Source organism: Oryctolagus cuniculus, chromosome 3 (genome assembly GCF_964237555.1).
Source record: "Oryctolagus cuniculus chromosome 3, mOryCun1.1, whole genome shotgun sequence".
Lineage (NCBI taxonomy): Eukaryota > Metazoa > Chordata > Mammalia > Lagomorpha > Leporidae > Oryctolagus > Oryctolagus cuniculus.
The window spans coordinates 43278937-43293161 of NC_091434.1; the positions used below are offsets into that span (position 1 = coordinate 43278937).

Sequence of the window (14225 nt, forward strand, 5' to 3'; positions counted from 1 at the left end):
GCATTGTCCCTGAAAACTGTGTCCTGGTTAAATTAGCAGCCTCTGATGACCGGCGGACAATAAAAAGAACTGTAAAACACGGTTCTTAGCAGATCCTTTAACAACTGAACATAGCTTTGTCTATTCCCTTCTCTCTCCACATCCATAACGAGGCAAATTCAATGTACTTTATGGTGTTGTTATTATTCAGAGGGGGGAGAAGGTCATGTTTAGAATTTTAAACATATTTGTTCCCATCTTACTCCCTGACTGGAAATCCATGTCTTTTGTAAGGCTTTTTAGGGGGTTCATTTAACACGCTGAGAATAGAGCCTCCCCCCAGGTACTGCCATCACAAGAGGTTCACTTCCCAGCCCATGTGGCACCACCAATTCCTAACAGAAGCAACTGGCCAGGTGCATACAGGGTGTGTCCCTGTGTTCCCGCCCCAGCTCATCAAGGTTAACACATTGTGGCCCAAGTTCCTGCCCACTTCTGGACTCACTTGGCCCACTGGGCGAGGAGCCTACAGCAGCCCCCAAGTAAGGAACTTGGAGGTATTCGAGTCAAGTCAGACAGGGGAAGGAAGATGAGGAGGCAGCAGGAGTGGCGCCACATCGCGCTTGAGACCTGGAAGGCAGAGAAGGGAAGGACTAGGTCGGAGAGCACCAGGATGTCCTCCTGCGCAGGGTCCCAGTCATGAGTCTCCTGAGAGTGCCAGGCAATCATCACCCAGCAGTGACTGGACGGATCAGCTCGAGGATTGGCTTCAGCCCACCAGTAATCAATCGGGACGTTGTAGGAAGCTCCCCCTCCCAGTGCAAGATGACCCAGAAGAAGACGCAGGACCTGTTCTCTTCTCCCCTCCTTTCTCCTCCCTCCTCTCCTCTCCTCCCCTCTCTCCTCTGCTCTCCTCTTTTCATCTCCTTGCTCCTCCAGCCTGATTTTCAGTCTGCCTGTCTCCCCTTCCCCCTCCACTCCCTTTTCTCCCCCCTTCTTCCTTTTAGCAAAAGGCTAGAGGCAGGGCAGACACAGCGTAATGAGATAAAATTGGGTGACTGACTTAGAGGGATGAAAAAGAGAAGTGGGGAGAGATTATCAGTTCCATGCAAGGAGACAAGAAAGGACCTCAATTTGAACAAAACTCACAGAAAATAAAGGTGAGTATCAAAGTGCCAGCTCCTTGGTGATACAGGCATTTAGCCTAGAGGTAACTCCATGGTTTAGGATACCCCTGTCCCATATCAGTGCAGACCCAGGAGACAGGAGGGGACTGAGTTCCTGCCACCCATCTGGGAGACCTGGACCTGGATCCCAGCTCCCCGCTTCACACTCCTCACCCCTTGCAGGTATTTAGAGAGTGAACTATTGGTTGGACTGCTCGCCCTTCTCTCTCTCTTTCTCCCAATCCTTCTCCCTCTCTCTCCTCTATCTGTGCATGTCTCTCAAATGAACAAATAAAATACAACTTGAGAAGCAAAAGGCCCTGATAGAATGAAGGGGGGAGAGAGATCAACACTGGTGCAGACTTTGTCAGGAAGCATTTATGAACTGGAAACCCAGGAGAATTTGTTGGCAGCCATTGAAAACCACTGATTTGAAGTCCAAATAAATTTATTTTCAAGGGATATTTGTAGTGTTGGTCTGTTAAAAGAATGTCTGTTATTTCTTTTTCAGTAATTAACGGCCATACCCTATGTTTGCGGCTATTACTAGAAATTGCAGACAACCCAGAAGCAGTTGATGTGAAAGATGCCAAAGGACAGTAAGTGTTCTCACACTTGGCCTTGGGTTGACATTTCAATCACAAGAGGTAGGTTGGGCTGGTGCCGCGGCTCACTAGGCTAATCCTCCGCCTTGCGGCGCCGGCACACCGGGTTCTAGTCCCAGTTGGGGCTCCGGATTCTGTCTTGGTTGCTCCTCTTCCAGGCCAGCTCTCTGCTGTGGCCTGGGAGTGCAGTGGAGGATGGCCCAAGTGGTTGGGCCCTGCACCCCATGGGAGACCAGGATAAGTACCTGGCTCCTGCCATCAGATCAGCGCGGTGCGCCGGCTGCAGCGCGCTGGCCGCGGTGGCCATTGGAGGGTGAACCAGCGGCAAAAGGAAGACCTTTCTCTCTGTCTATTCTCTCTCACTGTCCACTCTGCCTGTCAAAAAAAAAAAAAAAATCCATGCATAGTTTTTTCAAAATATGCATTTTTCATGAACTTTTTTGAAGTTTTTTACATTTGGGTGAATTTCTAGCTTTGTGCTATAATGTGCATCCAAGAAGAGTGGATGTGTGCATATCTTAATGAGAATTACCGCCTTTAAAAGACTGTGGCCATGTTTCCTGCGTTTTTGAAACTATCCCCTTCCTTGGTTCCCTCTTCCTACCCACTCACATCCTCTTCTGAAGCTGCTACGTTACCAGGTTTAAATGAATAATGGCAGTAGGACAAACCTCACGAGATCATCACTAAGTAACCTTTGTACATTTACTTTTCCGCAAGTTTGATTTTTCAAAGTATTTTCTATCTGTTGGCGTATTCTCTTACAAATAGGAAATGCGGAGGCAAAGAGCACTTGTGGCGAGCCCCAGGTGTGTGAGTCAATGCTGTCAGCTGACCCAGGATCTCACTTCCTGCATCTTAGCTCTCTGTTCTTCCCCACTCGACTTCTCTTGAGGGAAGTGAAGCTTTGTCAGGATGACGTCTTGAGCAGCAATCCAACATAGAATGCTCTGAACGTAGAGCTGCTCTGAGAGAAGCAAGAGGGTTTTCTACGTAAACAGCTTCTTTGCCCAATTAATATTTAGTAAGTGCTGCGTAGCCCTGAAAATGGTGGGGTTCACAGGAATATCTGGAGAAGGAACCTTCCCCTGTAGGTCCCCACCCCACCCCTGGGATTCATTCCACTGACACCACTCTACATGGCATTAGAGCAGAGGCAGATAGTGTGTTCCACATAGCTTATGGCAAACTGGGAACACTCAGAAAATATTAAGCAGTGTCCAAGAATTAAAAGCTGTCCTCCGGCTGAAAGTGTGCACGTTTATAAAAGCAGTATATCTCTCTCCCTAGAACCCCACTGATGCTCGCAGTAGCATATGGACATATCGATGCTGTTTCTTTGTTACTTGAAAAGGAAGCAAACGTAGATGCTGTTGACATCATGGGATGCACAGCTTTACACAGAGGGGTATGTATATCTTTCTCAGCTTTAGTCAAGCAATTTTCCCATGAATTTATTTCCTCTTTTCCCCTATAAAACTGAGTATAACCAATTAATCTCGGTCAAAAAGACATTACGAAATCTTTTGCAAAGGTAAAATAATGAAAGGTCCACTTAGGTCCTGCTTTTAAGATTTCTTGTTAGATTCTGATAATGGATCTGTGAACACCTATGGTTGATGGAATTGGTTTTTCTTTCTGATTACAAAATACATGAACATCATCGAAAATTTGCACACACACACAAAAAAAAACCCACTAATCACAGAGAAGAAAATCACAATCACCGGTAATCATACCTCCTGGAGAGAATGCATATATATCCCAGCCTTTTCCTTTTTTCTGTATATGAATTTACTTTAAATTTCAAAAGAGACTACTGAAGAAACTATTCGGAATATGCTTTTTTTGTTAGTATAGATCAAGGACTTTTTTCCATGTCACTGAATATTCTCTGCCATCATTCTTAATGCTCCATTGTGTGCAAGTAACCTAATTTATTTCCATGATTACCTGATTTTGAATAATTATGCTATTTCTAATTGTTCTTTATTACAAATGAAGCTGAAATATATATCCTGTAGTCAATTCTTTGTACAGTCTGAACTCTTTTTGTTTATTTGAGAGGCAGAAAGGGAACTAGAGAGACAGAGAAAGAGATCTCCCATTCACTGGCTCAGTCCCCAAATACCCACAGTGGCCGGGGCTGGGCCAGGCCAAAGCTGGAAATTGGGAACCCAATCCAGGTCTCTCATGTTTGTGACAAGAACCCAACTATTTGAACCATCACCTGCTGCCTCCTAAGGCCTGCATGCACAGGATGCTGCAACTGGGAACAGAGCTGAGACCTCGGCGCTCCGATATTGGATGCAGGTGTCTCAAGTGGTGTCTCAATTACTGTGCCATGTGCCTACTCCTGAATTATTTTTTTTTTGAATGTACAACCAATGATCTAAATGGAAAACAAATGAAAATCATAAAATTGCTACGTGGGGATGGTCTCAAAGACCCTGATAAATAAAAAGAAGAGGAACTCTCCATGGTCATGGTCAAAATTCATATTCTTATTTCTGGAGCACTTCCTGGAAGCTGTGCACCAGCCTGGGAGCCTTTATATGTAGCCTCTCCTGAGTCCTCACCGCAACCTGTGAGGTCATTACAACTTTCATATTTACAGGTGAATAAATCAAGACACAGAGGGGTGATTTGCTAAGTTTCATGGACAGAAACAGAATTTCACTCACATCCTCTATTTTTAAGCTGATATTTTCCTCCACATTATGGTACCTGTCATGATTATATTCAGAGAGTCAAGAGATGTTTCCAGATCTTAGACTTTTCTGTTAGGAATTTTGCTGGGGTTGTCCAGCTCTGTAGTAGTGCAGAGTCTGCTTTCTCTGTGTCCCAGGCGTAGGTCCATTGTACTGTCAGCCCTGCCTCGGCCAACTGCATTGTTGCCTGAGCTTCTGCCCTTCTAAAATTAATTGTGTGTGTGTGTGTGTGTTTATTTATTGCAACGCATAAGATTATGACAGGACACGAAGAGTGTGTGCAGATGCTGCTGGAAGACGAAGTGTCAATTCTCTGTAAAGATTCCAGAGGAAGGACGCCCTTGCACTATGCAGCCGCTAGGGGCCACGCCACGTGGCTGAGTGAGCTGCTCCAGATGGCTCTTTCTGAGGAGGACTGTTGCTTCAAAGATAACCAAGGCTACACACCACTCCACTGGGCTTGCTACAATGGTGAGTTGCTTGTTGTGTGACTGATTCCACTAGACTTCCCACCTAGGGCCACTGTGATTTCAGTGAAGGAGAGAACACAGTGTGAGGCAGTAAACCATGGTTTCCAATCTTCCTGCACCCAATTTTTGTTTTTCATTTTTTGTTTGTTAATAGTTTTCCTCCCCCTTGTAGCTGCTATGATAGCTTCATTGAGTAAATATTTACTTTCCCACTTTTTAAAATTGATGACACAACTAGGCCGGCGCCGTGGCTCACTAGGCTAATCCTCCGCCTTGCGGCGCCGGCACACCGGGTTCTAGTCCCGGTCGGGGTGCCGGATTCTTTCCCGGTTGCCCCTCTTCCAGGCCAGCTCTCTGCTGTGGCCCGGGAGTACAGTGGAGGATGGCCCAAGTGCTTGGGCCCTGCACCCCAAGGGAGACCAGGATAAGTACCTGGCTCCTGCCTTCAGATCGGCATGGTGCGCCGGCCGCAGCGCGCCAGCCGTGGTGGCCATTGGAGGGTGAACCAGCGGCAAAAGGAAGACCTTTCTCTCTGTCTCTCTCTCTCACTGTCCACTCTGCCTATCAAAAAAAAAAAAAAAAAAGTAAAATTGATGACACAACTAATCAGAACTACTGATCATGCTAATTTAAAAATTATCTGATCATTTCAAAAATGCTAAAGTGTCTAAAGTAGAGTGTCCATTTCTAAGCCCACTTTCTGATGTAATTTGGTATGTGTCGGTCAAAGCTTTTCCTTTGAGAATCTTAATGTTTGTAAATATGAATGCAAATGAAGGTACATCCATTTTTTAAGCTGGAATCCTATCACAAATCTCATCATATTTCTTTTTGGCTGCATTTACTTAAAATTCTATTGCACATATCCTGACAAATCAATACAGATTGATCTTTTTCATAGCTGTGTATAATTTCATGGTTACATGAACATTCTTCAAAAGCAAATGGAAAATATGTATTGTGAAAAATGTCTACATAGATTTCAAAAAAAATTTACTTATCTTTTAATTCTATCTGTCCATAAATGTTTTGAGGTTCCCTCATATAACAACTGGAATTTATTATTTACTCAAGCAGATCCCTGTTTATTGGCATTCAGATTGTTTTCCTGTAACAAACAATGTGACAGTATGTGTGTTTATATATTATGGCACTAGAAGTTTCCAAACATGAACTTATTGAATAAGAGGGCATGCATATTTTTAAATTTAATAAATTATGCCATCTTTGTAAAAATGAGCTCATAATTTATTACTTCATCAAACATGTATAAAAGTTAACATTTTCCCACATCTTTGCCATCCCAGGATATCACCTTTTTATTTTTGTCAATTTCAAGGCTACAAAAATTATCTTATTGTTTTAATTTGCATCTCCCTATCTAATTGTATGTTTATTAACCATTTGCACTTCTTCTGGAAATTAGCTTTTCTATCCTTTGCCCATTTTTGTTTCCTGTTGACTTTGTAGAAGTACCTACGACTATATTCTTTCTGCTGAATTTGTAGGAACACCTTGTCTTAGTGATTTGATCTTCTGTGTGTTTTCTGTGTTATATTTTTGTTTCTTGCTTATGCCTTTGTCCATGCAGTTAGTTTTTGTAGTTAAATCTGTCATACCACCTTTTGTGATATCTAGGTTTCCAATCTTACTTTAAAAGATATCCTATCTTTCAGATTACATGGATATTTTCCCATGTATTTCTTATTTTACTTCTATAATTTTATTATTACATTTTTCATTTTTCTAATAAGATTTTAAATTGGTAACTTTGATTATTAATTCCAGAAAGGGTTTTGCGTGTATGTGTGTGTGTGTTTGCATGCATGTGTATGCTCAAATTTCTAATTATATCCACTTAGGACTTCCCATTCTGTTTTCACTGTAGTCTTCTTTTTTCACTGGTTCTGCTTCCATGAGAGCCAGATTTTCTAGTTCTTCAACCTGGTTTCGTTTCCCCCCTGCCACTGGAGTATTGTGACTCTTCTTGACCTGCTAAAGGATGAGTGCCTCCTGATCTCCACTGGGGCCGAGCTATGAGATCTCTGGCATGGAGAACTACAGGAGGGGAGAAGCAGTAAGAGAAGTGGTTGTACAGTAGGTAGCAAACCTGCCACAGACCACGTCCTCTCCGCGTGTGGGGGTGGACCCGAGGAGGGGCAGAGGATCTCTGTTCCTAGCCCTGTCCATCTAAAATCAGGGGAGGAGGAGTCCTCACCTAAGCAATTCACCTCCCGCTGGTGGGCTTCCTCTAGGTCCAAGGTTCAAGCTCTCATCTTTGCAGAATCTCCTTCGGCGAAGGTTTAGAAATATTAAAATTAGTTCAGTAGTTCCCAGTTCTACTTATACAGACCCTTTGGTTGGAATTCATAAAGTCCCCACCTAGGGAATGGTGTGTTTATGTGCTGTCCTGAGCAATGTCCTTTAGGGGAATTCATATGAATAGAGGGTGAGGGGTTGGGTTCAATGTGACCAGAAAGCTGAACAGTAGAATTTGCCTTTACTTTTTATCCTCCTAAGAGCAGCATTATCTTTGCCTTTAGGGAAGGAGGTACCAGAAAGGCTTGATTTGTGGGCTATTATTATTATTATTCTTTATTTGAAAGAGTTACAGATAGATCTTCCATCCTCTGGTTCACTCTCCAAATGGCCACAATGGCCAGGGCTGGACCAGATTGAAGCCAGGAGCCAGGAGCTTCCTCCAGGTCTCCTGCATGGATGCAGGGGCTCAAACACTTGGGCCATCTTACACTGCTTTTCCCAGGCCATTAGCAGGGAGCTGAGTCAGAAGTGGAGCAGCCAGGACTCGAATCAGCGCCCATATGGGTTGCCAGTATCATAGGCAATGGCTGTACCTGCTACACCACAACACTGGTCCCATTGCTTTGTGTTTTAATATTGCAGATTGTCCAATCTACATCAGTCCTGGGTAGGTCCTAGGAAACTTTCACTATTGTAGCACTGAGTTTAGCTAAGAAGAGTTCAAGCACAGCAATGTGTATTCTAAGACCAAGTAGCGAAGCCTTCCCACCTGGGTCTTGTGTTGGTAAAGCTCCCATCATCCTGGGACGTAAGTAGAACAGGTGTTCATAGCCAGTCTTGTATATATGGGAAACTAGGGCTCACAGAAACCAGGTAAACTGCCTGACCACATGGCATGTAAGCTGATGGAGCTGAGACCTTGTGTGATTCTCAAGTTCAGCTGATTTGGAAACTACCTGCTTTTTCGCTGAAAATAATTCCTCACATTCGTTCATCTGCTTATTAAAAAGATACTGAGGGATGCTTACCATGTGCTAAGGACTGTTCCTAGTGCCATTTATGTAGGAGTTTAGAGTCCTAGCATTTTCACATGCATCATTTCAAATATGTGTCTTCTCCCCTTCACCAGGGTACATAACTGTAAGTCAGCTTATTCATGTGGGTGAAAAGTCAATTTCCTTTTATAAATATAGGCATATTGAAGCTTGCCTATGTTATTGTAGAACCTATTCTGCTTAAAATGAGAAGCCGTCTCTCTTTCTCTCTCTCTACGCACCAAAACATATGGCCTTTACTGTTTTATTTGTTCATTATGTCTTAGAACACCTGTGAACATAGTTAATAGCATTTTGGCATTTTGTAAATTTCATTCTATGGAAAATGAATAGTCAGCCAATTCAGGAAAATTCATGAGCTAGAACTCAATACTTAATGAAAAAAACATTGTGTGGAACAGAATTTCCTGGAGACTCCCTAAATTCTTTTGATTCCTTACAGGTAATGAAAACTGCATAGAGGTTCTTTTGGAGCAAAAGTGTTTCCGCAAATTTGTTGGTAATCCCTTTACTCCACTGCACTGTGCAATGTAAGTAAAAATGCTGGAAATTAATGGTGTTGCTTTAGTTCTTTTAACAAATATGGAGAAATTATATTTTGGGAAAGGAAAAAGGCATTCAGGTTACAGATAAGACTGAAATATTCCATTTTTCTGCTGAAGCAATTAAGTCTGATAGTATAGTGTGGCCCCCAGCCTTTGGTGGCGTGCCACAGCTCCAGAGTGGTTCACATTCCACTTTAGAGAAACTGACTGCCTGGTAGGGTAAGCTATGAAATGTGAAATTCTTCAGATTGCAATGATGTAAAGAATTCTTCTGATATAAATCTCATTTGCCTGCTGAATTCTAAACTTAAGTCAACATTTCACTAATTTGTGTACATATGGCTAGAGAGATTTTATGCCAGGAAGACATTTTTGTATATTGTAATTCTCCATTCTTCATGTGCTATAAGTCCTTTTTGGATAAATGTAATTTTTGCCCCAGTCTCCTAGTGTGAAGCCATTGTTTAGAGAATGTAGTGACTTAGGTCAGCCTTCCACGGTCATCCTGAGGACCCAGGACCTGAGGATGCCTTGTCTTGACATTGTCTCTGGATTTTTCATAAAGCTGTGTAATTTGGTTGGGAAAATGTTGGAGGCATAAAGACAATGTCAGTGGTAGAGTTATTTTAAATCTTAAGGAACCTATCTTTTTTACTTTGTAATACAAAACTCCTTACCGGAGATCTTGTGTCAGTGCTCTGCAGCGAACTCCTACCTCCATGTAGAGATTCGGAAGAAACCTCTAAAGATGACAGAGTCTGTCACTGAAATGTACCACAAACACTTACATGAGAATTTTTTAAAATGCACCAGATTGTTAGATACCCAATGCATAGAAAGATGGGATAGGAGGGAAAATATAAATTTTAGAAGAATGAAATTTTTACATGAAGATCCATTTTCATTTCAGAATCAATGATCATGAGAACTGTGCATCGCTGTTACTCGGGGCCATAGATTCCAGTATTGTCAGCTGCAGAGATGACAAAGGCAGGTGAGTGTCCCGAAATGGTGTTGGCTTCTGTCATATACAGCATAGTCTCTGTTTTGCAATTTCACAATAGCCAGATACCTATTTTTTTTACTTGAAAAGAGCAATACATGAGCATGACTTTTTTAAAAGAAAGGATTTATTTATTATTTATTTGAAAGGCAGAGTTACAGAGAGGCAGAGTCAGAGAGAGAGGTCTTCATCCAGTGGTGTACTCCCCAATGTCTGCAGTGGCTGGAGCTCAGATGATCCAAAGCCAGGAGTCCAGATCTTCTTTCAGTCTCCAGCGTGGATGCAGGGGCCCAACGGCTTGGGCCATCTTCCACACTTTCCCAGGCTGTAAGCAGAGATCAGAAGTGGAGCAGCCAGGACTCAAATGGGTACCCATATGGGATGCCAGCACTGCAGGTGGTGGCTTTACTCACTATGCCACAGTGCTGGCCCCACGAACATGTTTTTTTTTTTTTTTTTTAATTAAGTTTTATGAAGAATATATAATTTAAAGAAATTCTCCTGTTATCCCAGAATCCTCAGCCTTTTCAAAGAGCTATACTCTATTCTTTCCAAAATTTTCAATCCCTCTAAATATTTTCTATATGTATCTACCAACATATATATAATACATACACACACACATACATACACATGCACACACACAGTTCTTTTTATGCAAAAGAATTTATGCATTCTGTCACAGTGCTCTGTTTCAGTATATTTTAGAGATTTTTCCATAGCAGGGTATACAGATTTTTCATATTCCATTTTTTAAACAAATTATTTATTTTCACCTATTTGAAAGACAGAGACAGACAGTCTTGTCTGCTGGCTCATTCTCCAAATGCCTACATTAGCTGCACCAGGTCCAGGTCAAAGCCAGGAACCCAGAACTCAATCTGGGTCTCCCACATGGTGTCAGGGCCCTACTTACTTAGGGTATCTCCTGCTGTCCTCCCAGGGTACACATTAGCAGGAAGCTATATCAAAAGCAGATGTTGTATCTTAACTGCTATACCAAAAGCCACCCCTAGTGTATTCCTTCTAAAACTACGTTATTTCATTATCTGGCTTACTAGGTTTTACTTTGCCTGTCCTCTTTTGAAAAACATTTAGATTGTCTCCAATATTTTGCTATTTCAGAGTAGTTTAATGAACATTCTCATACACATGTCTGTACGTATGACCAAGTATATCTGAAAATAATGTCCTAGGCTAAAAGATCAGTATTTTTAAATTGTATGTCTTTTTAAAGACTTTATTTATTTGAAAGGCAGAGTAACAGAGAGAGAGAGAGGAAGAAACAGAGAGAGAGAGAGAAAGAGATAGCTTCTATCCACTAGTTCACTGCCTGGCTTCAACAGCCAGGTCTGGGCCAGTTGGAAGCTAGGAGCCAGGAACTTCACCCGAGTCTCCCACATGGGTGTAACTTCTATGGGTTACAGGTGTCACAAGTGGTAGCTTAACCTGCTGTGCCACTAGGCCAGCTCCAATAAGTTTTTTTTAAAGATTTATTTATTTATTTGAAAGGCAAAGTTACAGAGAGGCAGAGGCAGAGCAAGAGAGAGAGAGGTCTTCCATCCTCTGGTTCATTCCTCGATGGCCACAACAGCTGGAGCTGAGCCAATCCAAGGCCAGGAGCCAGGAGCTTCTGGGTCTCTCATGTAGGTGAAGGGGCCCATGGACTTGGGCCATCTTCTACTGCTTTCCCAGGCCACAGCAGAGAGCTGGATCAGAAGTCGAGCAGCTAGAACTTGAACCAGCACCCATATGGGATGCCAGCACTGCAGGCGGCGGCTTTACCCACTAAGCCACAGCACTGGCCCCCCAATAAGGTTTTAATTTTGACAAATAATGCCAAATTGTCCTTCCAGAGAAATCAGCCACCCACATTAGATGACATAGACTCTTAAAAATTTGTACTCAATCAGCCAATTACCTACAATGTGAAGACTTAGTTTTGCAAATATCTATCTCAAAGATGAAAATGAACTCACTGGGTCTCAAGATTAAAGGGAAACCAAAGATGCTAATCTCATTAACAGGGCCCCTGCATACACCCCTCCCCTAATCTAGGGACTGCCATTTGCATAGGTGACACTTCAGAGTCTACCCTGATCAGTGTCCCCGTGAACTGAGACGTTTTAACTCCTGAAGACACCACCGTGCGTGTGTTTCTCAGGCATTGATCAAATACAGGGTAAAGTGTAAGGGACTAAAATCGTGTTTGCTTGAACTCTTGAGGACACCCCTCCATGCAGCAGCCTTTGCTGACCACGTGGAGTGCCTGCAGCTTCTTTTGAGACACAACGCTCAAGTGAATGCAGTAGACAATTCAGGGAAAACGGCGCTGATGATGGCTGCTGAGAACGGACAGGCGGGCGCCGTGGGTATGTGCTTGTCATGTGGACTTCATACTCGTGCTTTTCCCCAAACGAAAATAATGGGAATTTGAAAAATCAGTCGTGTTCTTGGTGTGCACGTGTGAAAAGGGGCCACAAACAGTTTCAGTTAGGCCACCTAACTATGTGCTTAGGCATTTTCAGTTCCCTGTGACTTGATCATTAGCGGACCTTGCCAGCGTGAGCCAACCTTTGTGCAGTGGCATTTCTCAGCATTTAGCAACCTGGTAAAAGAGCAGAATCATCTAACTGGTCTTAATGGAAAGCTGTAAAATAAAAGTAATGCCTGTTGATATTGGAGATAGAACAAATATAGCAATAAATTGTTCCTTTTTTTCTTTCAAAACATCAAATGGGAACTGTACTAATAGAAATGTCATTTTTGTAATAACTTGTTGAAAATGTATGTGATTAGCATCTAATCTAAATAACCCTCTTTTGGCTTTTTCTATAGATATTTTGGTGAACAGTGCCCAGGCTGATCTGACCATAAAGGATAAGGACTTGAATACACCCTTACATTTGGCTAGTAGTAAAGTATGTAAATGAATTTAAAATACTGTTACTAAGGGGTTTTAAAATTAATTTTAAAATATTTATTTATTTCATTTGAAAAACAGGGAGACAGATAGGCAGAGCTCTCCCACCTACTGGTTCACTCCCCAAAGGCCCACAACAGCTGAGAGCCGGGAACTCAGTGTTGCTCTCCCTTATGTCTGATGGGGACCCAACTACTTAGCCATCACCTGTTGCTTCTGAGAGTGTGCATCAGCAGGAAGCAGGAATCTGAGCACAGAGAGGATTTGAAGCCAGGCACTGCAGTGTGGGATGTGGGTATCCCAAGTGGCATCTTAACTGCTGTACCACATGCCCAGCACTGTTACTTGGCATTGTAAAAATAATTAGAATAATAATGATGGCACTAGAATTCTGCCTTTTAGGAAGCATGTTTCCCCAGGGTGTTTTCAGGTGTAAGTGGAATGGGGAGGGCAGACACGCTCGGCTGATGAGAATGTGCTGTGTCATCCTGAATGATGAGCACAAGCTTTCCATAGCATTTGCCGCTTACTCACCACAGTCTGTTTTGATGCTGCCACTGGATCCGTCTCCTTGGTTGTGAACCACAGAGTAGGTTAAGACTTTAATTCTATGACTTCTGAAATATAGGGGCCAGTGTTGTGGCCAGCAGGTTAAGCTGCCACTTAGAACACCAGCATACCGTATCAGAATACTATTTTCAGAGTCCTGGCTGCACCACTTCTGATCCAGCTTCCTGTTAATGCACATGGGAAGGCAATGGAAGATGGCCAAATACCTGGGCCTCTGCCACCCATGTGGAAGACTCAGGTGGAGTTCATGGCTCCTGGCTTCAGCCTGGCCCAGACCTGGCTATTATAGCCATTTAGAGAGTAAGCCAGTGGATGAAAGATCTATATATTTTTTAAGATTTATTTATTTATTTGAAAGTCAGAATTATACAGAGAGAGAAGGAGAGGCAGAGAGAGAGAGAGAGAGGTCTTCCATCCACTGGTTCACTCCCCAGTTGGCTGCAACAGCTGGAGCTGTGCCTATCCAAAGCCAATAGCCAGAAGCTTCTGGTTTCCCATGCAGGTGCAGGGGCCCAAGGACTTGAACCATCTTCTACTGCCTTCCCAGGCCAGAGAGCTGGATCGGAAGTGGAGCAGCTGGGACTCAACCAGCACCCATAAGGGATGCTGGCACTACAGGTGGCAGCTTTACCTGCTGTGCCACAGCACAGACCCCTGTATTTTTTTTTCAATATTTATTTTGTTATTATTTGAAGGGCAGAGTGACACAGAGAGGGAGGGTGGGTGGGGAGGAGAACTTCCATTCTCTGGTTCACTCCCCAAATGGCTGGAACAGCTGAGGCTGGATCAGACCGAAGCCAGGAACCTGGTGCTTCCTCCGTCTAGGTTTCTCATGTGGGTGCAGGGGCCCACATACTTGAGCCATCCTCCACTGTTTTCCCAGGCCATTAGCATGGAACTTGATTGGAAGTGGAACAGTTGGGTCTTGAACCAGTG

The 14225-nt window shown here is 43.1% G+C and overlaps 1 protein-coding gene across 10 annotated transcripts in view; it reads left to right on the forward strand.

The window, feature by feature from the left end:
• Positions 1 to 14225, forward strand: part of ANKRD44 (ankyrin repeat domain 44) — a 368927-nt gene that overhangs the window by 338840 nt on the left and 15862 nt on the right. For all 10 annotated transcript variants that reach the window (XM_051849303.2, XM_070070443.1, XM_051849305.2 and 7 more), the window contains exons 19-25: positions 1657 to 1744; positions 3041 to 3158; positions 4716 to 4932; positions 8691 to 8778; positions 9704 to 9787; positions 12023 to 12168; positions 12635 to 12717. In XM_051849303.2, coding sequence (XP_051705263.1) covers positions 1657 to 1744; positions 3041 to 3158; positions 4716 to 4932; positions 8691 to 8778; positions 9704 to 9787; positions 12023 to 12168; positions 12635 to 12717 — 824 coding nt within the window. The remainder of the gene's footprint in view (positions 1 to 1656; positions 1745 to 3040; positions 3159 to 4715; positions 4933 to 8690; positions 8779 to 9703; positions 9788 to 12022; positions 12169 to 12634; positions 12718 to 14225) is intronic.